Raw genomic sequence first — 25,902 nt, forward strand, 5'->3', positions numbered from 1 at the left:
TCCGCATTCAGCAAGGTCTTGGGGACCTGATCCGCACTGTCGGATCAGGTCCGCCAGAGTATGATAAATAGGCCTCAATCATTGTCCGGGTGGTCTTTATTTTACTTCCTATCCCTGCTATGCTCCCACTGCTGATGCTGTTTCCTGCAGGGACATGACATCAATAAGCTGAAATCCTCCTTACTTCCCCCTGTTAATGGTCAATCATCAGTTCCCTCCTTACATATAACTGCATGTAATAGACACTACTATAAAGAATAATATGCACAGATATTGATCTAAAAATCCAGTATAAAATATTTTAAAAACGTACTTAGAAGGTCCCAGTTTAGCACTGTTGAAGAAGTTAGACTGGGACACCCAATGAAATGGGCGTCTGAAAATCAGCACAGTTTTATTTAAAAATAAGCAAAACTATACATTTGTATGGGCTATATAAATGGATCATATACAAAACATTATGCATAGAAAAAGCTAGTGTACAATGTCCCTTAAATAACTATTGAACTATGTTCTAAATGGACTGTTCCCTTTTAATTACAAGATTGTGAATCACAGTGTCTTAGCTTTTGTTTGTAAATTTATTTTAAGAAAATTAATTACAGGTTTAAAACAGACTATTTGCTCAAGAAGCTGCCAGTCTTATATTCTAGTGTGTGTGAGTGAGTGACTATGTGTGAGAGTGAGTGACTATGTGTGCGAGTGAGTGACTGTGTGTGCGAGTGAATGACTGTGTGTGCGAGTGAGTGACTGTGTGTGCGAGTGAGTGACTGTGTGTGCGAGTGAGTGACTGTGTGTGCGAGTGAGTGACTGTGTGTGCGAGTGAGTGACTGTGTGTGCGAGTGAGTGACTGTGTGTGCGAGTGAGTGACACGTGTGCGAGTGAGTGACTGTGTGTGCAAGTGAGTGACTGTGTGTGCGAGTGAGTGACTGTGTGTGAGAGTGAGTGACTGTGTGTGTGTAAGAGAGTGTATAAGTGTGTGTCAGTATCTTTGTGAGAGAATGTGATTGTGTGAGTGTCTGTGTATTTGTGTTGTTATGCATAGTGTATACTCTACAAAAAGTGTGTGGCTGCACTCGTAGTGGGCAAGGGTGTTTGGGTTTGTTCTGAACTAAAGGTGGGAAACCGACGTTCTAAGCATGTGATGATGAGAATTCTAAACATTACAATTCCATCAGCAGCTATTTTAGTATACACACAACATCCTATTACATCTCAAGGGGGAACGGTACTCTCTTACTATGTACTCAAAATCAGTCACACTTGTCAAGACCACAAGACAAATTGTTCTGCAAGATGATCGAACCAATATGATTAGGTGTTAGGAAACGTGTAGGTAACCACAAATTAACAGCTTATCACCATAGCGAGTATGAAGCCAAACAGAGCCGAACAGTTTCACTGACTGCATAACCATAGAAACATAGATTTTGACAGGAGAAAGGAACAAGAAGGACAATCAAGACTGCATATATTTTCTTCCAAATTACTGGCTTAAATCTCAAAATAGCCTTGGGCTTATCCCAAGCATCACTGTATTCCCTTACCACCTCTACTGGAAATGTATTCTATGAATTAAAGGGGGATACTAAACACATTTTTTTTGTAGTCACCAATCAGCAAGCGCTACCCAGGTTCTGAACCAAAAATGGGCCGGCTCCTAAACTTAAATTCCTGAATTTTCAAATAAAGATAGCAAGAGAGCAAAGAAAAATTAATAGGAGTAAATTAGAAAGTTGCTTAAAATTGCATGTTCTATCTGAATCATCAAAAAAGTTTTAGATTTAGCATCCCTTTAACCACATTTTTGGTTCTGTAATGAAGTGCCTCTACCAACTATCCTCCATCTTGAGATTATGACCCCTTGTTCTGATACGGCTCTTTTTGTAAAAAAAAAAAAGGCTTTCATCATCAGCATTATTAAAGGGACGTTCAAATAAATTTGTGTTTTGCAACAAGAAGTCTGTATATCTATTACAGGTTTCTGTCTTTTTTTTGTTGTTGTTGTTGAAGATTCTATGTTCTTTCTTTTTAAAAAACTAAAATTTGTGTGTGTCAGTATTTGCAAACAAAGCAGTGAGGTATCCTAATTCCTAATCAGCCATTGAACTTCTGTCTGACAGATCAGCTGCGTACAGATATTCTCTTTTGGTTTGCTTTGAAATAAAAATAAACAGCTCTGATGAAGAATCAGTGGCATAAAATGAACATAGATACTTGTGCATGTATGTTTAAGTGTGTGTATGTATGTGTGTGTTTGTGTATTAATGCATGTGTGTATGTATACATATGTGTATTTTTGTGTGTTAGTGCGTGTGTATGTATGCATATGTGTATTAGTGAGCGTGTGTATGTATGCACTATGCATATGTGTATTAGTGCGTATGCATATGTGTGTATGTATGTGTGTGTTTGTGTGTTAGTGCGTGTGTATGCATATGTGTGTATGTATGTTTGTGTGTTAGTGCGTGCGTATGCATATGTGTGTATGTATGTGTGTGTTTGTGTGTTAGTGCGTGCGTATGCATATGTTTGTGTTTATGTGTGTTAGTGCCTGTGTGTGTATGTATGAATATGTGTGTGTGTATATGTGTGTTAGTGTGTGTGAATGCGTGTGTATATTTGTGTATGCACGCGTTTGTGTGCATATGTATCCCAGTATATGTTTGTGTGCTGTGTGTAGGGTTGCCACCTGTCCCTTAAAATACAGAACACTTATAAGTTACACATGCTGCAGGGTGTGCAGGGAGGAATATTAATAGTGCTGTCCAGAAACACAATACATGTTCCTCCCTGCACACCCTGCAGCATGTGTAACTCATAAGTGTCCAAGAAAGCATGGCTGAGGTGGCAACCCTAGCTGTGTGTGTATACCACTGTGTTGGCTCTATTTGTTTGTAGCATGATTAGGCAAGGATTTATGTGGCCGAGACACATACGTGTGGTATTTGAACAGAAATTCCAGAGGTGTGAAAAATTGCAAGCTCAAATTATTTCTTTCAACAATCAATCCATATGTGAAAGTGGTAGTCATGTGACTAGCTACATGTGTTATATCTTCCTTTACCCAGGATTAATAACAATCATTTTACATTTGTGTTTGCCACTATGCTGAATTTGTTATAGAGATTTATCAACTGATATACTTGGCTTCACATAAATAAATCTAATTTAATATAAGAAGGGTCAATTCTCTAAAGGTCCCTGGTCATGCAAGATACTATAAAAAAGATTTATACTTGTCGTGTTTCTTGTTGAGAGGAATTGCCTGGTATTTCTGCGCTGGACTGACCCTAATAGGTGGGATCAGACTGATATACTGCAGGAAAGTTCTACTCTGTGAAAAGCATTACTGGGCTAAAAAGAAGCGGCACCCAGGTGGTAAATCGCCATAGAATAAGCTAACAAGTTATTGAGCTGGTTGTTCATTGCTGAGAGTGCGCTTCTCTCTCTGTGTACCATAAAAAGATTTGCCAGTACTATGAGGTTTAATTGATTTTTTTAAAGGCAAATTTAACCTTGTATCTCGCTAAAAGGCATAAACCTACATTTCTATATGTAAACGTGAGGACCATACATACTGTATACAGCCTGGTTTCTCAACAGCCGGGCCGTGGCCCAGTACCGGGCCGTGATAGCCCTGCTGGTGGGCCCTGACCTGTCATGCCCCTTCTGCACACTCTTACCCCACTGCACACAAGGGGCAGACTGAGACCAATCAAGGCCCCAGGAAAACTGTCTCACACTGACCCAAATGTATTCAAATTTATGCAAATGAACATGGTAGCCTAACAGGCCCATCAACCTCCAGAGCCAGGACCCCCAACATTAAGGGCCAAAGAAAGGGCCCCCAACCTTCAGGGCCAGACCTCACACTCCATGTCCCTCACAGCGACAGACCCTCGGCAGGACCCCCACACTCCAGGGCCCCCACTAAACCCACATTGAACTGCTTAGTTACTGATAGGGCAAATCCCTGCTGCTTACTATATATATATATATATATATATATATATATATATATATATATATATTAATATTAAACTACCGGGCCCTGGACATGTCCAGCTAAAATTTACCGGGCCTTGAGGTCACTTTGGTTGAGAACCACTGGTATAGAGCATAAACGTTTCAAAAGCGTATCGAATGCACACTGTAAAAATCATAATCCAATTATGCATATTAGAGTATACATTGAAATTTTTATTTTAGAGACGCACATCAAAAAGAGAATTTACATTATTAACTTTTTTTCAGGAAAAATCTGAAAGTATTGTAACCATTAAAACTTATATTTAACGCACAATATTATTTCCTAACTAACTTGAAATTGTAAACAAGATGGCAACATTTTAAAAGTTTCCTTATATTTCTATTGGAAAATGAGTCATATCCTTGATGAATGGGCGCGCATAAAATATTCTCACTGTTCTTTCTTATTTTATTTGCATGTGGCTAAAGGGACACTAAACTTAATATTTTTTTCTCACCTCACAAATATGACACTCACAAATATAAAGAAGATAAAGATGACAGACATTTAAGAATTGTTAATTCTTTATTGTTTAAATGTGTTACTGGCAACCAAAGATATACAACTATTGATTTGTATACTACTGGCAACCAACAAGTAAAATGACTGCCTAGTTGTAAAAAATATGCATGGCAGGATCAAGAGTTGGGTCTAAGGCAGAGCTTTGGTTTTTTTTATGGTGGACAGCTTGCAACCCTACTAAAACATTTTATATAATTAGGTCTAAATACCTAATGGATTCGTGAGTTAATGGCACTCTTTATGAATTTGCTAGAGCGTCACATCTGGACTACCACCATACGTTTTGGTTTCATTGTATGCAATTATTTGTAGTACTTAATAAATTATGTTTCTTGGAATCCATGCTATATATTAGAAATTTAAATGTCAAGGGACAGTAAACTCCAAAATTTGCATTGTTTAAAAATATAATCCTTTTATTACCCATTCCCCAGTTTTGCATAACCAACACAGTTATATTAATATACTTTTTACCTCTGTGATTACATTGTATCTAAACATCTTCTGACAGCCCCCTGACCACATGACTGTGACTGTGACTGTTTATTATCTATTGACTTGCATTTTAGCCAATTAGTACAATGTCAGCCACAACTCCACGGGCGTGAGCACAATGTTATCTATATGGCTCATATGAACTGGCAGTCTTCTGTTGTGAAAAGCAAATAAAAAAGCATGTAATAAGATTCTGTCTGTAGTGGCTTGGAAACCGGCAGAAATTTAGAGGTTTAAATGATATAAAGTATATTAATATAACAATGTTGGTTGTGCAAAGCTGGGGAATGGGTAGAAAAGGTATTGTCTATCTTTTTAAACATTAGCAATGTTGGTGTTGACTGTCCCTTTAAATAATAATAATAATAATAAAATAAAAAAAATAAAAAATTGTTGCCAACTTTAGCACAATCTTTCAAAATGCTTCCCAGGCCTAGAGGCTTAGATACAAGATAATCATAGAGGTAAAAAGTATAATAATATAACTGTGTTGGTTATGCAAAACTAGGGAATGTTTAATAAAGGGATTATCTATCTTTGAAAACAAAGATTCTGGTGTAGTAGACTGTCCCTTTAACAGCTGGATTAAATTAGCTGATTAGTAAACATGGTTATTTTTCCTGTTCTCACCCAAGGTAATCCTGATAATCTGGCCTGTTAGGGAGGCTGAAAACAGGTTTGAAAACCAGTGATCTAGGCCAATGCTAGTCTGAACGACAGGATGAAAATAAAACACTTATGTTTAGCACTTTCTGTTTTCTTTTGCGTTAGATAAAATGATATAGGTCTAAAATGTAGACTGAAATCTGGGATATTTCCGAGAGCAGTGAAGAAAAACATTTAATATTTTTCCCTCCAATTTTATTTTATCATTGGCCATTAACGTGCAATCAGTTACTTACTTCTAGGCATTAGGATATCATTTGACGAAATATACATAGTAAAAAAATGTGCTGTGGGAATCATTTGTAACACTCAAGAATTTACTCTTGTGATTTGCTGCTTAGACAAACGACTTTAAATCAGCCATGCAGAATGCAGTTCAAAAACAGAGATAATAGGATGTGATTTTCAAACTGAAAAAGGACATGGATAATATTTTGGAATTAGGCCCAGGAATAAAAAAACCCATTGTTTAGGACCGGGAGGCAGCAGGAAACTGCTTGTAAATTATGTGCTTTTTACAACTGTATAAAATAAAATTCATAGGTAATCGTAGAAAAATCGCTATTGTAAAGCAAAATATTTTCTAACAATTTACGCTAACTGAACAAAATCAATTAAAATAGCTATCCTAAATTGAATATTTGGATTTAAGGTGAACTGAAGGATTAAGGGGTCAGTCTACAACAGAATTGTTATTGTTTAAAAAGATAAATAATCCCTTTATTACCCATTCCCCAATTTTGCATAACCAACACAGTTATATTAATACACTTTGCACCTCTGTGATTACCTTGTATCTAAGCCCCATGCAGACTGCCCCCTTATTTCAGTTCTTTTGATAGACTTGCTCCTAGGTAACGCCACGTGCATGAGGACAGTGTTACCTATATGGCACATATGAACGAACACCCTCTAGTTGTGAAAAAAGTCAAAATGCATTTAGATAAGAGGCAGCCTTCATGGGCTAAGGAATTAGCATATGAGCTTCCTATGTTTAGCTTTCAACTAAGAATACTAAAAGAACAAAGCAAAATTGATGATAAAAGTAAATTGGAAAAGTAAGTTGTTTACAATTACATGCCCTATCTGATTCATATACACACACTGAGAAGTAGAACGTCTAAGCTCTGTAGCCAAGCGAAAAACAATTATAAGCTAATAGAGTAAAAAATTAAATATTATTAAGTATGTGTCTGTAACCAATATCAAATACAGAATGTACCACATAGGATTGAGGTGACACCATATAACCTGCCCTACAGAAGAATTTACTCACTATAAAGGGCAATATATACTTTTTCAAGCATCATTGTGCTCAATCCACTCGTGCTTTGCACACACACACACACACATATATATATTACGTTTTTTTTTTAATAAAATTATTACAATTTAAGAAATTATAGTTGTATAATTTAATTAATCTGTTCTTTTGATTTATGAAAACTCAAATATATCACTTCACCATCACTTTAAAGGGATGGTAAAAGCTAGCTAATCAAATGCCATACATGTAATCTTTACCATTAAATAAAAAGTATATGTGTACTTTTTTAATCTATCAGTGAAAAGGGTTAACTCTGTGCCTATAGTAATGTTTCTTTTACAATATTATGCTGGAATAAACTCTTTTTTTAAGACAATTTCAATGAACATCCAATCAGTGTGTGTGTCATATGACACTCTTGTGAAATCCTTAGGAAGCCTTCAAGCCTATGTAGAGAGTGGGCGGGACTGCTCTCTGCCATTGTCCAGTAAAAAGAGGAAATTAAGCGGGGGGGGGGGGGGGCAGACACAGAAAAAACAAAGTAGAATTATAAATCTTTTATTATAAGATATATAAACTTATTATTATTATTTTTTTAAATATGCAGTTTTGCTTGTGCACTAATATATTTTTCATTGCAACATATCTTAGTCTGAAATTTACCATCATTTTAAGAGCACTATAAATAAAAAAGTTGGCTATATGAGAAACTAAAATATCATAAAATTATTATGCTTCAAACATACTCCTCCTCTACATAAGAGAAAAATCACTACATAACAGAATAAAGAATAGGATAACCTTGCAGCGAGGGTTTAATTTCAGGCTGAACAGATGCTAGAGAGTATCACTATACTGCACTGGTTGAACAAGATACCAGAGTCAGGTGCTGTATTCATAAGCAGTTCTCCAACGATTTGTGGCAACAAACATTAGCTTATTTATTGAGCCATGATTCAAACTGGAACAAATGTTTTATGAACTTCCGCTGAACTTTAATTGAACTTGTGAGTGAGAGATAATGACAGAAAATTAAAGGGATAGAACGGTCAATATTGAAATGTTTTTTTGTAATATATCTTCACCAGCAAAAATGCTTCTAGTAAAAGTCATAACTGTTTTTCAGCAGCATACCCACAATGCTTGCTGAGATAGCTGATGGTTGTGTGCATTTCTTCTGTGAAGACTTAAAGGGACAGTTTACTCAAAATTTTTCTCCCCTTTAATTTGTTCCCAATGATCCACTTTACCTGCTGGAGTGTATTAAATTGTTTACAAGTAGCTCCTTTACCCTTATATTGGCATTTGAAATTGTTAATTTAGCATCCTATTCTGAAAGTTTGTGGCCGCGCGTACCAGCTATAGATAAGCTTTGTAAACACAGCCAGCAGAAGAAATTACACTCCCAGTGTGATCAAGCAGAGATTAGGTAATAAACTGTTGATTTTCCATTGTTCTCTCAAAGTATTGGTGATTATTTTAAGGACAGATATAAGATAAAGAAGCAGGTATATGTGCACAATGTGATACAGTAATGAGATCTGATTATACCTACAAGCTCAACCCATTTTATTAGGCTGTGGCTTCAAAACACAAAATCAGAGCTTTAATATACAGAAATAAACCTTAAAAAGCTAATTTTCATAAATGTTTTACTCTGCAGTTGGTAAAAAAAGCAATTGTAAACACATTAAGGGAAAAACTATTTTACAGTATACTGTCCCTTTAAATTGTGTAATAGCTGCTGACTCTGAGAGGGTGCCCAGGCCTTTGCAGAATATGTGTGTATGCTGCAAAAAAAACAAAACACTAATACATTTTGTTAGAAGCATTTTTGCTAATGAAAGTATATTGCAAAAATACTTGTATTTCAAATTGAAATGATCCTATGCACGTTTAAATTTTTATTTTCTATCCCTTTAAAGGGACAGTAAAAGATAACTTTTTAATGCAAAACAAGAAAGAAATATTGCTTGATACCCCATTGATTGTACATTAAGGGCTAAATTACAAGTGGAGCGTTATTTAATGCTCCCGCTCGAGCATTAACTGTGCTTGTCGGGTTGTGCCCGTGTTATGAGTTGAAAGTAAACTGTAATTCTAAAAAAGGAGTGTTTTCTCGCATTAAGATAAATCTGAAATAACAAAGGGAAAGCAACGTACCTCTGATTCACGTAGTAATTTACGTAAATGAATATCGCCACTAAAACATATGCACTTATTTAAAAAGAATGCATTGTGAGCTAATCAAATCCAAATCCGGAGTGCTCAGCATTTGCATCATATGTGCCGACCATAGCAAACGCCCCTCTGGTAAATCCGGGGGTCATGTTGCACACAAGTGTAATATACAGTCCATCTACCCCAGTTTTAAAGGGACATTAAACACTAAATAAGTGCTAGATAGAATTAAGCATTCAAAGAAAAGATTAGTCTGAGAATAACATGTAGATGTATTTTTTTAAGTTTCATTAGTTGTTTAATATTGACAAAATAAGTGTAAAGTGTTAGTGTCTATAAAACAATGGGAGCTGCCATGTTGTAACTTAGGTTACCTTCTCTACTGTGGCTAATTAGGGACAGTTATAAATAGGTCACTAGAGTGTGCAGCCAATGGCTGTGGGGAATATAACAGTGTTCTGCACTTCCTTTTCTAACAGGAACTGAAAAGGTCACAATTTCAGTATGGAATTACAGGAAACGGGGGCAAAATAAATAATGAAAGTATATTGCAGAGTTATTTTTATTTATACAGTTTATCATTTTATATTACAATCTCAAAATGTTTAATGTCCTTTTAAGGTGATCAGACTGTATCTCACACTTGTGTGAAACTTGATCCCTGGACTTACCAGAGGGGCCGACTATAGCAAACACTGAGCACTTCTGATTTGGACTTAATGAGCTCACAATGCATTGTTTTTAAGGAAGTGCATATGTTTTAGCTGTTGCGATATCCATTCAAACAAATTACTATGTGAATCAGAGGTGCGCTGCTTTCCTTTATTTTTCAGATTTTTTTTTTTATATCATTTTTATTAGATGGTGTTATGAGTGTAACTGTACTTTGTAATGTTTTTTATGTGTTTTGTGACACTTTTCTGTTTTGTGAAACATTAAACCAGAGCTCTGAGGATGCGATAATCATTCTAGCGTATAATGTGTTTGCGCTCAAGCGATCGTGTTTACTTTTAACTTGTAATAAGAGCAGAAAACCTGATGATTGTAAACACCCATGATAAAAACCCATTATCGCTCACACGTAACGGTCAGCACTCCACTCGTAACCTGGCCCACAGCCAGTATTTTTAAAGCTCAGGTTAAAGTTAAAAATCAGAAATATAGAAATAAAGATAGTATCATGGGAAACTTAATACCTCTATTTGTGTGTTAGAATCTAACTGTACATCGATTACAGTATTTAATATCAGTTCTAGCAGCTCAAGTTTCTAATAAATGCTGCATAATTATTTATGCAAATATATGCTAATGAGCATGATCAGTAATTTTTCCAGAAATGGTAGCAACCCTTGATATATACTATGCATATATAAAAATTATTTAATGTCTTTTAAACCCAGACAGTTTGAAACAAGGATGTGTTGAAGAATTTCTGAAAAGCAGAATCAATGTGATATATCTTGGTTAAGCGATTCTTGGCAACGTTTGGAATTTTTGCAGAATGGGAGGATGAGATCAAGGGAAAGATGAAGGAGGGGTAGAATTTTCCATATTGTAAATGGTTTGGCAGAGCAAGTCAGGCCGGCAGCCCAACTAGGGAATTAATTAGGTCTGTCAAAAAAGGTCTTCAGGAAGAAAAAAACACAGCTAAAAACAAAATCAGAGAAACCCTTTCAGATTTCAGTGTAATATTATCATAGTGAAATAAAGTTATACGAGCTACACTTACTTCATCGGTTTAAATAAAGCCTGCCCATAATTTTGGAATGTCAAGATGAGTTTCAGTTGCGTACCTCCGGACTTCATAGCTGTAGAAACAACAAATAACAAAAGTGATAAGTTTAGTTTTAATTTATGCCTAATTTTTTTTATTATTATTACTATAAAATAATAAGGCATTCAATTTCATTTTTATTTTATTTCCAATACATCTTTGAAAATGTATATTCCACAGTCCTGAATATGAGCTATTTAAGGAATATGACACTTTAAATACATTTTAAAATAGATATTTTTACTTCAAGCATATTGTTTTTATTATTAATATTATTATTAATAATAATAATAATAATAATAATGCATTTAATTTTTATTTTATTTCCAATAAATCTTTGAAAATATATGTATTCCACAGTCCTGAATAAGAGCTATTAAAGGGTTACATTTTAAAAAAAGTTACATTTTAAAATACAGAAAAAAAAATAGTTATTTTTACAAACTTTAAAAAGCTACAATTTATTCAAACTTTACAAGTACAACACTGATATAGTAGCGTGTGCCTTAATAAACATTTTTAATAGATGTTTTTAATAGATTACAAAACAAATAAATAATGAAATTATCCTCAAGTTAAAGGGACATGAAACCTCAATTTTTTTCTTTCATGATTCAGATAGAGCATACAATTTAAACAAATTTCCAATTTACTTGTATGATCAAATTAGCTTAATTCTCTTGGCATCCTTTGTTGATGGAGCAGCAATGCGCTACAAGCTGAACACATCGAGTGAGCCAATGACAACAGGCATATACTGTATGTGCAGCTACTAATCAGCAGCAAGCTTTCAGCTACCTAGGTATTCTTTGCAATAAAGGATACCAACAGAAAGAAGCAAATTAAATAATAGAAACAAATTGGAAAGTTGCATGTTCTCTCAGATTAAAGTTTAATTTTGATTTAAAGGGACAGGAAACCCCAATATTTTCTTTCAGGATTTGGATAAAACATACAATTTTAAACACCTTTCTAATTTACTTCTGTTATTCAAATAGATTCCTTTTCTTGTTATCATTTGCTGAAAGAACAGCATTGTATTACTGGCAGCTAGCTTAAAACATCTAGTTAGCCAATCACATGAGACAAATGTGTGCAGGCACCAATCAGCAGCTAGCTCCCACTATTGTTTGATATGTGTGTATTCTTTTCTGCACAAAGAACACCAAGAAATTGAAGCGCAATTGATAATAGGAGTCAATTTAAAAGTGTCTTAAAATTACACACACTATCTGAATCATGCAAGTTTAATTTTGACTTTGTTATCCCTTTAACTGTCCCTTTAATTCTGATATTGGAAATATTACAACAGAAGTTCAGCTCAAAATATATGTGATCATTTCTAATAACAAACACAGAAAGACCAGTCTAGCACAACAGGCCACTGCACGCCAACCAAGGTCACCACCAAGACCTAAAGTACTGTATATCCAAAGGAGGAAGGCAGCAAAAAGGTGGAGTATAAGGTTTATTTAGCACAAAAACATAGCAACGTTTCGGGAATCACTTCCCTTAATCATGCAAAGGGAAGCGATTCCCAAAACATTGCTATGTTTTTGTGCTAAATGAACCTTATACTCCACCTTTATGCTGCCTTCCTCCTTTGGATAATTTTAAATAACAAAATATAACATTTTGCATATCTACTTTTAACTATGTAAAAATATAGGAGTAGGTAAAAAAAGGACCTGTTGTGGTTTAAAATATTTATGTATATTGTGGTTTGCTAATTCTTTCAAACTATAGGTTCTTCTAAGTTCATTGCTTGCTTCCTATGCTTTGATTTTATTTAAAGTGAATGTCAAGTTTGATGAATCAGTGCCCAGTTTTTAAAATCCTATTAAGAACAGGGGCACTTTCATTTTGCATTTCACTCGTTTTGTTAAAATCCAGCGATTTCCCCCCCCCCCCCCGCCGCTCGTCACTTCATACGTCAGCAATGATGAATACGGCATCCTCCCATCCCGGCTTTCCCCCCAGGGGAATCATTGCCTGAGGCAACACCGTGATTGGAGGAAGCCGGATTCGTCATTTTTTACATATGAAGAGGCTTGCGACGGGCGGGGGAAGTGCTGGGGCGGCTTTCAAGATTAAAAGGTAAGTATTTTAACAAAATGAGTGGAATGTAAAGTTTGATGAAAGTGCCCCTGTTTTTAATAGGGTTTTTAAAAACTGGGCACTGATTCATCAAACTTGACATTCACTTTAAAGTGAATGTAAATATTGATGATAAAGTGCCCGGTTTTTAAAAATTTTATTAAAATCAGGGGCACTTTTATTAATCAAAATTTACATTTCACTCGTGTTGTGAAAATACTTACCTTTTAATCTTGACAGCCGCTCCAGCTTCCCCTGGTCGTCGCAAGCCTCTTCCTACGTCAGAAATGACGGATCGGTCATCCTCCGATCACGGCTTCCCCCGGGGGTATCAGTGTCTGATTAAACACTATGATTGGAGGATGCCGGATTTTCCTCCTTTTAGACCCAGGAAGAGGCTTTGCGACGGGCGGAGGAAGCGATGCAGCGGCTGTCAAGATTAAAAGGTAAGTATTTTCACAACACAAGTGAAATTTAAATTTTTATGAATTAAAGTGCTCCTGTTTTTAATTAAATTTTTAAAAAACAGGCACTTTAAACTTGAAGGAACACTGAGCCCAAATTTTTTTTCTTTTGTGATTCAGATAGAGCATGCAATTTTAAGCAACTTTGTAATTTACTCCTATTATCACTTTTTCTTCGTTCTCTTGCCATTTTTATTTGAAAAAGAAGGCATCTAAGCTTTTTTGTTGTTTCAGAACTCTGGAGAGAACTTTTTTTTATTGGTGGATGAATTTATCCACCAATCAGCAAGAACAACCCAGGTGGTTCACCAAAAATGGGTCGGCATCTAAACTTACATTCTTGTATTTCAAATAAAGATACCAACAGAATGAAGAAAATTTGATAATAGGAGTAAATTAGAAAGTTGCTTAAAATTGCATGCTCTATCTGAATCATGAAATAAAAAAATTTGGTTTCAGTGTCCCTTTAAAGTGAATGTAAATTTTGTTGATAGATTATTTTGAAACTATTAAAACTGGTAGATGTTTTGAGGTAGAAACGTCATTTTAAGATATGTAAATTAATCTTGAAATGACAATAACCTAAATGAAATCTAAATTTGTATCAAAATTAAGTCATGACAACCAATTAGATGCTTTTAGGTAAAACATCAGTTGAGCAAAGTTTCTCTGCAGTATTTTCTGTTATATATTTTAGCTTTATTTGTCTAAAAATATTAATTTTTACAGAAAGAAGAGTTTGAAATGTCACTTTTAACATTTGACGATCCAGTCAATAGAAAAGGAGATTATTTTACCTGTTGTGTGTGTAACAAAGGACAACCGTCCAAGCCTCCACTCCAATTTATTTGCAATGTGAAAATATAGGGATAGTTTACAAGTGGAGCTCATAAAATATTAGCTCTACTGTGCATTACCATCAATCAAGCAAAATCAATATAATTTCTAATTTGCAATTATATGACAATCCCAAAGTTTATTTTTTTACAGTGATAGTCTAGTGCACGCTAACATCAGCATCTTTTTTAAAATTGCATGCTCTGAATCACAAAAGACAATTTTTGGGTTTCATGCCCCTTTAATTTTCATTTATTATTTTTTACAGGCTTTAAAGGAATATAAAACACTTTTAGATGATAATATAAAATGATAAATAGTGTTTATATGTATATATATATATATATATATATATATATATATATATATATATATATATATATATATACCCTCTGCTATATACAGTACTTCCATTATTTATTTTGTCCCCTTTTCCTTTATTTCCATTCTGAAATTCTGAGCTTTTCAGTTCCTGATAGAAATAGAAGTGCAGAACACTGTTATATTACACACAGCCTTTGGCTGCACATTCTGGTGACCTATTTATAACTGTTCCTTCATTGGCCACAGTAGAGAAGGTAACCTAAGTTACAACATGGCAGCTCCCATTTTATAGATACTAAAACTTTACACTTATTTTGTCAATATTTAAACAACTAATGAAACTTTAAACAATACATCTGCACATTATTCTCAGACTAATCTTTTCTTTGAATGCATAATTATAAATAGCATTTATTTAGTGTTTAATGTCCCCTTAAGCAGCTTCAGAGAAGGAAGGATTGTGCCATCATAAAAAATTGTTTATATCGTTGTGACCACTATAAGGGAGATGAATTATAACCCTTTCAAGTATCAGTTAGTGAAGCTTTGTATCTTCACACTGGGCGCGGCCATCTTGGAGCTTATTTTATGTAAATTTTTAAACTGTGCAAAAAACTGCAAAAATGCAGCATTTTTATGTCCTATTATGTGAACTAAACTCAAGTTCAAGTTACAGCTCTCAAAAAGCAGATCTGTGAAAGTGCACTGCTCCTATCACATGATACAATATTTACGCGAGATACAAGATGGCGGCTACCAGTATAAAATGCAGAGCTTTACCAACTGGATTCTATTATGTGGCAAAATAAAAGAACAGCTTTAACCCCTAGCAGTCATTAGGATGTTTCATGCCTTCCTAAAACGCTGGGCTTTAACACCATTAGGACTGCATTTAACATCCTAACTTTTTTGGCTTCCTGCACCCCCTCCTTTTAGCCAATGGAAAATCCAACCGGGGGCATGTCTAGCATCCTAGGCAGTCCCTCATGATCAGAACTTGGCCTTGAAATTAGGTGATCACATTGACGATCACGTGATTTAGTTTTTCAAGCAATTGTTTACATCGGAACTTCTTTCTGATATTAAACACTTGCCCTCTGGCATTAAGGGGTTAAAGAGAGCTGCAGGTACACAAGGGAAAACAATAGTATGGTGAGCAATTTAATATCCTTTTAAAGGGACACTAAACCCAAATTTTTTCTTTCGTGATTCAGATAGAGCATGCAATTTTATGCAACTTTCTAATTTATTCCTATTATCACATTTTCTTCATTCTCTTGGTATCTTTATTTGAAAAGCAAGAATGTAAGTTTAGATGTCGGCCCATTTTTGGTTAACAACCTGGGTTGTTCTTGCTGATCGGTGTATAAATTCACCCACCAATAAACAAGTGCTGTCCAGGGTACTGAACCAAAAAATTAGCTGGTTCCTTAGCTTAGATGTCGTCTTTTTCAAATAAAGATAGCAAGAGAACGAAGAAAAATTGATAATAGGAGTAAATTAGAAAGTTTCTTAAAATTGGATCCTCTATCTCTATCACGACAGCAAAAAAATTGGGTTCAGTGTCCCTTTAAGTGATTTGCTACGCAGGTCAATAGAGACCTCATGCAATGTCATGTCTGTAAACACATCCAATGCTGTATTATTTAGCCTATATAAAACATGAAAAACATACTTTTATTTCTAGCTAAAACATGTCTACAGTTGACGCTAACCTGCCGACACCCCCAGCTGACTGTGATTTATTTTAAAAGTAGTGTTTATTCTGAGAAAACTATCATTATGGATGATTGGGTAGTTTAAAAACATAATTATCTGTTTTATATGCTGAACACAAGCTTTTAACCAGCACAGCAACTGAAAAGAGTTTAAGAGTCTTAGTAGGTCAAAACTATGCACAGTCTAAAAAGCAAGAGACCATGCAAAATTATACAGGATGGCATATAAAAGAGGGGAGCCACAGTGTTCAGTGTAACAAAAGGAGCATATGAACAAATATATTATGCATGGTTTCACAGAGGAAACATTCAGTCTTAATGTAACATTACACTAGGCATTTCTCAAAGTTTCCTTTGTTTAAAGGGACAGTCAACTCAAAATTGTTATTGTTTAAAAAAAGATAGATATTTCTTTATTATCCATTCCCCAGAAAACACGGTTATATTAATACACTTTTTACTTCTGTGATTACCTTGTATCTAAGCATCTTCTGACAGTCCTCTGATCACATGACTTTTTATTTATTATCTATTGACTTGCATTTAAAGGGGCAGTCAACACCAGATTTTTTTCTGGTTTAAAAAGAAAGATAATCCCTTTATTGCCCATTCCCCAGTTTTGCATAACCAGCACAGTTATAATAATAAATGTTTTACATCTGTAATTACCTTGTATTTAAGCTTCTGCTGACTGCCCCCTTATTTCAGTTCTTTTGACAGACATGCATTTTAGCCAATCAGTGCTCACTCCTAGGTCACTTCACGTGCATGAGCTTAATGTTATCTATATGAAACACATGAACTAATGCCCTCTAGTCTTTAAGGTCTAAGAAATTAGCATATGAACCTCCTAGATTTAGCTTTCAACTAAGAATACCAAGAGAACAAAGCAAAATTGGTTATACAAGTAAATTGGGAAGTTGTTTAAAATGACATGCCCTATTTAAATCATGAGTTTTTTTTGGACTTGACTGTCCCTTTAAGCCAATTAGTGCTGTGTTGTGCACAACCCACGGGCGTGAGCACAATGTTATCGATATGGCTCACATGAACTAGCACTCCCCTGTTGGGAAAAGCTAATAAAAAAAGCATGTGATAAGAGGCTGTCTTTAGTGGCTTAGAAACAAGCAGAAATTTAGAGGTTTAAAGGTTATAACTAGGGTGACCATATTGCCGCTTTAAAAATGTGTCCCTTTTTAAAGCGGCAATATGGTCACCCTAGTTATAACGTATATTTAATATAACAATGTTGGTTTGCTGGTTGTGCAAAGCTGGGGAATGGGTAGTAGGCATTATCTATCTTTTTAAAACAATAACAATTTTAGTGTTGACTGTCCCTTTAAGCATTATGCATGTTTAAATGACAATCTCAACGTTTGACCGCCCCGATAAACTAATGAAAGGTCCATTAAATACAGTAGAATTGCATAATCAACAAGCACATAATAAAAGGACAATACAATAGCACATACGTTGAATTTTAAATGAGCATTAGATTTTTTATTTTTTTCTGACTAATTTGAAAATTTGCTGGCTCCTGTATCATGTGACAGGTATTAGCCAATCACACACTCATATATGTATACACTATGTGAACTCTTGCACATGCTCAGTAGTAGCTGGTGACTCATAAAGTGTGCATATAAAAAGTATTTGCACAATTTGATAATAATCGTAAACTGGAAAGTCTCTTAAAACTGCATTCTCTATCTGAATTGTGAAAGTTTAATTTTGAATTTAGTGTCCTGTTAATTGATTTAAAGGGACACTTTACCCAAAAAAATTTCACGATTAAGGTAGAGAATACAATTTTAAACAGCATTCCAATTTACTTCTATTATCTAATTTGCTTCATTCTTTAGATATCCTTTAATGAATAAATAGCAATGCACATGGAGAGCCAATCACAGGAGGCATCTGTGTGCAGCTACCAATCAACAGCTACTAAGCATATCTAGATATGCTTTCTAGCAAAGAATATCAAAAGAATAAAGCTAATTAGATAAGAGAAGTAAATTAGAAAGTTGTTAATAATCATATGCTCTTTCTAAATCATGAAAGAAAAAAATTGTGTTTCATGTCCCTTTAACTAATAAAAATAAAACACTTTCTAATACATATAAAGGGACATGAAACTCACCTTTAAAGTTTAATCATTTAGATAGAGCACACAACACAATTTGAAAAGAAAAATCCAATTCACGTTGATTAGCAAATGGACTTTGTTCTCTTGCTATCCTTTGCTAAATAGCATATCTAGGTAAGCTCATGCACTTGTCTGCAACACTACATGGCAGCAGTGTTGCATCAAATATTAACAATGTTATATATTGTTGGGAGCAGCATTTGCAACAACTTATAACATTATTGTAAACATTGACGCACCACTGCTGTCAAATAGTTCTCAAGATACAATGATTTAAAGTGATGGTAAAGTTAGATCAAACTATTAACAACAGCATTATGTGTGACAAATAAGTATCAGTTTCTATATATTATATTATTTATAAGGTTATTACCTTTAGAAAGTCAGTTCGTAACGTTACTAAATGTAACCCATATAAACAAAAAAAATAAAATCTCCCTCGATCACGTTTTCTTTTAGGTCAATTGAAATTCTGGCCGTTAGGCGGCCGTCACACGACGTCATCCACCCCTTCCTTCATCTGTGCATGGGCTAGTTACTTTTTCTAAACAAAGAGATGCACACGCGCTCCCGTTTCGCGCATGTGTATTAATTCCATACTTTGTGTCAATGACAAGTAGCGCATGCGCAGAAGAAAATACTGCTCGCCGATTATCGCATGCGCAGTGACAAGAAGCCTTGGCAAAAAGCGCATGCGCATTGGAATTCCGATTTGTAAACGCGCATTGGAGAGCGGGTGGGACAGCTGAAGATAGTCACTAGTTGAAGAAGACGGAAGTAGGGCTTGGGAGGAGTCAGGAGCCGAATGGTAAGGACTTTGACATAAAGATTTTTATGTAAATTATATATGTAATCGCAAAAATAACTTAGCGACTACATTAAGTAGACATTGATAAATGCTAGGTTGTATTCATAAGTGCATAACTGTACCTTCACTTTAAGTACTTTTTTTTCAAGTTGCTATTAAGGGGCCGATTTATCAAGGTCCGAATGCAGCTGTTTCCGGTCGAGCCTTCAGGCTCGCCAGAAACGGGAGTTAAGAAGCAGCAGTCTTAAGAACGCTGCTCCTTAACTTGTCCGCCATCTCTTAGGCGACAGACAGCAATCGGCCCAATCGGATACGATCGGGTTTATTGACATCCCCTGCTAGCGGCCATCCCTTTTCTTCACTACTATATATATATATATATATTTATATCTGAAAAGAGGAACTCACATAGTTTCAAGAATAAAAATAAATAAAAATAAGAGAAAGAGAATCCACTCATATACAGAACTCACACCTGTTTTTTTAAATCTTTTTTTTTATAAACTGATTAGACGGTTAAAGTAAAAGTAAAGTTTAATATAATTAAATAATGCTCTGTATTCTCTTACAAATGTACACTATAGTCGCTACCTTTATTTTTTTCAAAAATGTTCGTATATTATATCATTTTATTTTTTTTATAACATACCTTTTGCTAGCTTCCTCCGCCCCCTGCTAGCTTCCGTGTTTGGTAGAGTTGCACGTAAGAGCGGTCCTACCCTCTCTATACATCCTTTCAGGTGCGCGCTCTCGTGAGACAAATATTTTGCGCATGCGCAGTAATACGCGTTCCGCCTTCCCCGACGACTGTAACGAACAAGCAAATGACGTCAGGATAATGGATTTCAGTTACTAAATTCTATGCGCATGCTAAATGAGGGCGTATAGCGAACGGGTTTAGACGCCCATGGGGGACCAATGGAAGTACTATATCGCTCCTTCGTCACTACTGCAGGAAAAAAAAGTTTTTATTTCGGGAGGAGGAACAGAATGAAAATATTGTGGATTTAGAGGTAATAAAATAATGTTAGAAAATAAATTTAAAAAATGATGAATGAAAGTTAGGATATTTACAATGAATTGATACAACCGTTTATAGTGATATTGGTAACTTTACTTTCACTTTAATACTACAGTTTGGCTACAAAGTAAGCTTCTGTATAGAAGAGCTGTTACCTTTGCATTAGAAGATACTGGAATGGAGAAGCAATGGAAAATTAGCACTGATGGGGAGATGGGGCTGAGTTCTGCTTTGGAAGGTTAGTGGCAAGGTGGCACTAATTACCACGTTTGCTTTTGGAGCCTGCATATATTTTGTTGCACAATACTGCACACAATATATAACTGTATTATAGGGCATAAATTATTGATAGCAGGGCCACAAATACAGTAATATTTGTGCCCCTTGTGCTTGCTGTAGTGCCAGCCTGAGTTTTGTGTGCAATCTTTAAAGTGACGGGAAACCCCAAAATTTTTTTTCAAGATTTGGATAAAACATACAATTTTAAACAACTTTCCAAATTTACATTGTTCTTTTTTTATCCTTTGCTGAAGGAACAGCATTGTACTACTGGCAGCAAGATGAACACATCTAGTTAGCCAATCATAAGAGACACATGTGTGCAGGCACCCATTAGCAGCAGATCCCACTAGTGTAGGATATGGGTGTATTCTTTTTCAACAAGGAATACCAAGAGAACAAAGCACTTTGGAAACAGAAGTGAATTTAAAAGTGCCTTAAAATTATATGCTCTCTCTGAATCGTTCAAGTTTAATTTTGACTTTCCTATCTAGACCTAAATACCTTTGTGTTCTGACTGCCACTTCCCTAAAGGGCAGACATCCTCACATGGGTTGCTGGGGCCGACCAATCAGACCAGCTTATGCTCCTATCACTTTGATATTTTTTGTTCTGTTTCTCACATCTGCTACACCTGAAGGGAACCTATGCAGAGCATCCCTCTGAGTATTCAGAATTAAGCTAGTAAATGCTGTTTCCTGCAGTTGCCTGTACTGAGATCCAGGCACTTTTCAGTGTCAAATAAAATTGGTTTTAACTTGCAGCCTGCAGCTGTAGGAAGCAGCAGTCACCTGCTTTATGCAGATTATTAAACAAAGAATCAGGGCAGCACACAGAGAAAGGCTCTGAGTAGGTTCTACATGTAAAGTAGTTCTGCCTGAAAGCTCACACTGTATACATATCACTATCAGAACCCAGGAGCCATTAATTACAGCAGTATAGATGTGCATTGGGATTCAGACAAATACAATAAATCCATAAATCCATACATAAACAAATACTTACATAGATAAATACATAAACAAATGCATACATAGACAAACAAATGCATACATAAATTAATAAATACATAAATTAATAAATACATAAATACAATACACACATTTATACCTACATACAGAAACAAATACATACATAAACCAATAAATACACACAAATAAATTAAATACATAAATAAATTAAATACATAAATAAATACATACATAAATAATACATACATACATAAACTTTGTATTTGTTTAAAAAAGTAAAACGAATAGGCCTTTGATAGGGAAACATTTTCAGTTTTACACTATCCAATCACAATAGAGCAATGCCCTTGTCAGTTGAATGATTCCAGTGTCAGTCACTAAGTACGTAAGCTTTACTTTTGTTCTTGAATTCCCATGTGTTCCCATGTGTTTAAAGGCTCCTCCAAATAAGGCATGTGATGGGTTGGAGTTTGGCTACTGAAAAACATCTGCAGCAAACAAGATTTTCATTTGTTTAAAACAATGTCTTGACTTGGCTGATATGGTATTCTATAGCAAAACAGACATATCTTGTAATCTTCTTCTCTTTACTTTTGTGTTACTTTATCTGCCAAAGTTACATCTAATTTTTAGGATAAAGAGAACCTAGAATATGGAGAATCTAAATTCAAACACCACGTCTGTCCAGAAAGCTGGCTGTGGTGTTTATTTAATCAGTGTAGACGTGATTTGTGTCATATAAGCCACTGCTGCTCTGAGAATGCTGGTGCACGGGGCAATCATAGCATATGTGTGTATGCTGCTGAAACAGTAAAATAACTTTAGTAGATGCATTTTTGCTAATGAAAGTATATTTCAAAAATACTTATATTTAAAATTGAAATGTACTCATGTACATTTCAGTTTTCACCTTTCTATAACTTCAACTCATTAAAGAGACATGAAACCCAACATTTTTCTTTTATGATTCAGACAAAGAATAAAATGTTAAAAAAAAACACTATTATAACATTTGCTTTGTTCTTTTGTTGTTCTTTGTTGAAGAAATATCTGGATAGATAGCGTGCACATGTCTGGACTAGCACTACATAACAGGAAATAGTGTTGCCATCTAGTGGTATTTGCAAATTGCTGCCATTATAGTACTGTAGACACATGAACACCCCTGAACTTACTTTCCTGCTTTTTCAACAAAGGATAATAAGAAAATGAAGAAAATTTGATAATAGAAGTAAATTGGAAAGTTGTTATTATTTTATTATTAAAATTGTATGCTCTATTTGAATCATGAAAGAAAATAAATTGGGTTTATGTCACTTTAACCCCTTGAGTGCTAACGACGGCTCTGAGCTGTCGCAGAGTTTCCCACTCTGGTGCTAACGACGGCTCAGAGCCGTCGCTAGCACTCTCCCATCTTTAGGGAGATCTGGGGGCTCCCACCTGCTCCTACCCCGGCGATCAGGCCTGTATAGTGACAGGCAATGCCGGGGCTTCACGTTTTGCGTGGTGACGTCACCGTGCAACTTTATTAAAAGTTAACTATACAAAGAATAGGAAAAGGGGGCATGCTGCTTAGACGCCTGGATCTCAGGCATCTAAGCAGCTACAGACCCCCAAGACCCACTGTTGGAAAGGTAATTGCCTAACCTTTCCAATGGTGTGGGTCTTGGGGATCTGGGGGGAAAAATAAAGAAGTTAAAAAAAATGTTTTACAAAAAATACAAATTTAAAAAAAAACTTAAAATCACCTTAGCACCCAGGTGGGAAAGTGCTTAGCACTCAAAGGGTTAAATGCATCGATCTCTCGCAAGTTGTTGCTTCTCACAGTCGTGGCACATCTCATGGACTCATTACAACCATGTGCCCAGCTCTGAAGAAAAATATGTTGTGCTACAGCACCCTTACAGAGCAATTACAGTGTAATTAGTGTCCTTGTAATGACCCTGAGTTATGAGCAAGTTACATTTAAATTTAGGACTAATCACAGCAGCCTAATAAGATCTTGAATATTTGAAAACAGAGTAAAGAATATAGGTCGGTGATTGGTGAACAGAGAGCTGTAAGGCAGCATCATGCACAAAACAAAGCGTAAACCTCTTTTTTTGTTGTAAATTGGTATCTGAAAACAATTGAATGGTCTAAAAATATGTAAAAACTCTTTTCCAGAATAAAGTTTTTATATAATACTAATGTTATTTGAATTACCTTTAAGGGATAGTAAACTCCAAAATTTGCCTTGTTTAAAAAGATAATCCCTTAATTGCCCATTCCCCAGTTTTGCAAACCAACACAGTTATATTAATATAATTTTTTCCTCTGTGATTACCTTGTATCTAAGCTTCTGCAGACTGCCCCCTTATTTCAGTTATTTTGACAAGACTTGCATTTTAGCCAATCAGTGCCCTCTCATAAGTAACTCCACAGGCAAGAGCACAATGTTATCTATATGGCACAAATTAATTAAGGCCTTCTAGCTGTGAAAAACTGTCAAATGCATTGAGATAAGAGGCCGTCTGCAAGGGCTTAGAAATTAGCATATGAGCCTATCTAGGTTTAGCTTTCAACTAAGATAACCAATAGAACAAAGCAAATTTGATGATAAAAGTAAATTGGAAAGTTGTTTAAAATGACATGCGCTATCTGAATCATGAACGTTTAATTTTGACTAGGCTGTCCCTTTATATGGTGTTTTTTTTTTTTTTTAATATGCATATCTTAAAGGGACATGGAAATTCCAAATTAATCTTTCGTGATCCAGACAAAGCTTACAATTTTAAACACTACTGGGAGTTAACCGAACACAATAGTAAGCCAATGATAAGAGGTATATATGTGCAGCCACCAATCAGCAGCTAGTTCCCACCTCCTGAGCCTACCTAGGTATAATTTTCAACAAAGGATACCAAGAGAACAAAACAAGCAGGGGGCAGAATTGCACAATCAGCCTGCGAGGCTGGTAAAACTTGTCTTGCTACTGGGAGCAAATTAAACACATTGGGTGAGCCAATAAAAGAGACAAATATTTGCAGTCACCGGTTAGCAGCTAGCTCCCAGTAGTGCATTGCTCCTAAGCTTACCTAGGTATACATTTCAACAAAGGATACCAAGAGATCAAATAAAATTAGATATTAGTAGGTAACTGAAAGTTGTTTAAAATGGCATGCTCTATCAGAATCATGGAAGTACTGACCCATTAATGGTATATTTGGAAGTTAGACATCAATTAAATATTGTCACCAGATAATTTGTTTTTCTCTTACTGAAACTTAATGTCAGTTAAAAAAATATAATTTTAACATTGTAGAGACTGCAAGAAAAGAACAACTCTTTTATAGCCATGCCTGATGGTTATCACAGGTTAAACTTGTACCTAAATATTATGTGTATATTTAAGTACAACTGACCTTACCCCAGATGGAAAGAACAATGTCCTTCTGTTAAACAGTTGAGATCAATAAACCTTCAACATATAGTGCAGCTTTATGTTATTTTTGCAATGCATACAGTGCAGATCTTTGTTATTCTACAGTGGCAGGGTTTGGTGTAATTGTCCTAATTATGTTAGTGACAGAAAATTACTAGTTAGAAATATCTTAATAGACTTTTAATATGCTTTTTTTTTTTTAGAACTGAAGCACCTGTGATCATTTAAAAGGCTGTGCGTGATCTGCTAACTTCTGTGTAGTGAAATTTCCACTGGGGGCGGGAAGTAATAGTAGATGTTTCAGTTTGTTAATGATCCAATGGTAGCACCTTATTCACATCTCAAGATTACATGTAATGCATGCTTATGCCAGGCTCATCTTCCTAACACTTCACGCCTCATCTGCTGCAATTGTCAGCCAATCCATTCACTGGTTTCCTCCAGTATAAAATGCAAAATCATGACCCTAACATTCAAAGCCCTCAATAACGTTGCTCCCCCTATATCTCTGCTCTCATCTCCAGATACTCTCTCACCCATTCTCTTCGTTCTGCTCATGACCTCCTTCTCTCCTCCTCTATTGTTACCTCCTCACTTTCCCATCTACATAACTTCTCCAGATTGCCCCCAATCTTGTGGAACTCACTGCTTTGCTCCATAAGTCTCTCCCATAGTTTCCAAAGTATTAGACACTCCTTGAAGACTCTACTGTTTCCTTACCTTAGTTTCTCTCTTGAACCCCCTTAGCATGTAAACGTACAAACCCAGGCGCTGTCCTATAGATCATTGTTTCTCAAGTACCCCCAACAGGTCAGATTTTCATTATAACTGAACCAGTTCACAGGTGAAATAATCAGTTGAGCAGGTTAGTAACC

General features: G+C 35.4%; 1 protein-coding gene across 1 annotated transcript in view; it reads right to left on the bottom strand.

Annotated features, from left to right (window-relative positions):
- FAM20C (FAM20C golgi associated secretory pathway kinase) overlaps positions 1-25,902 on the bottom strand; it is a 424,759-nt gene that overhangs the window by 348,583 nt on the left and 50,274 nt on the right. The window contains exon 3 of the mRNA XM_053694808.1: positions 10,894-10,972. Coding sequence (XP_053550783.1) covers positions 10,894-10,972 — 79 coding nt within the window. The remainder of the gene's footprint in view (positions 1-10,893; positions 10,973-25,902) is intronic.

The sequence above is a fragment of the Bombina bombina genome, chromosome 11 (genome assembly GCF_027579735.1).
Source record: "Bombina bombina isolate aBomBom1 chromosome 11, aBomBom1.pri, whole genome shotgun sequence".
Taxonomy (NCBI): Eukaryota; Metazoa; Chordata; class Amphibia; order Anura; family Bombinatoridae; genus Bombina; species Bombina bombina.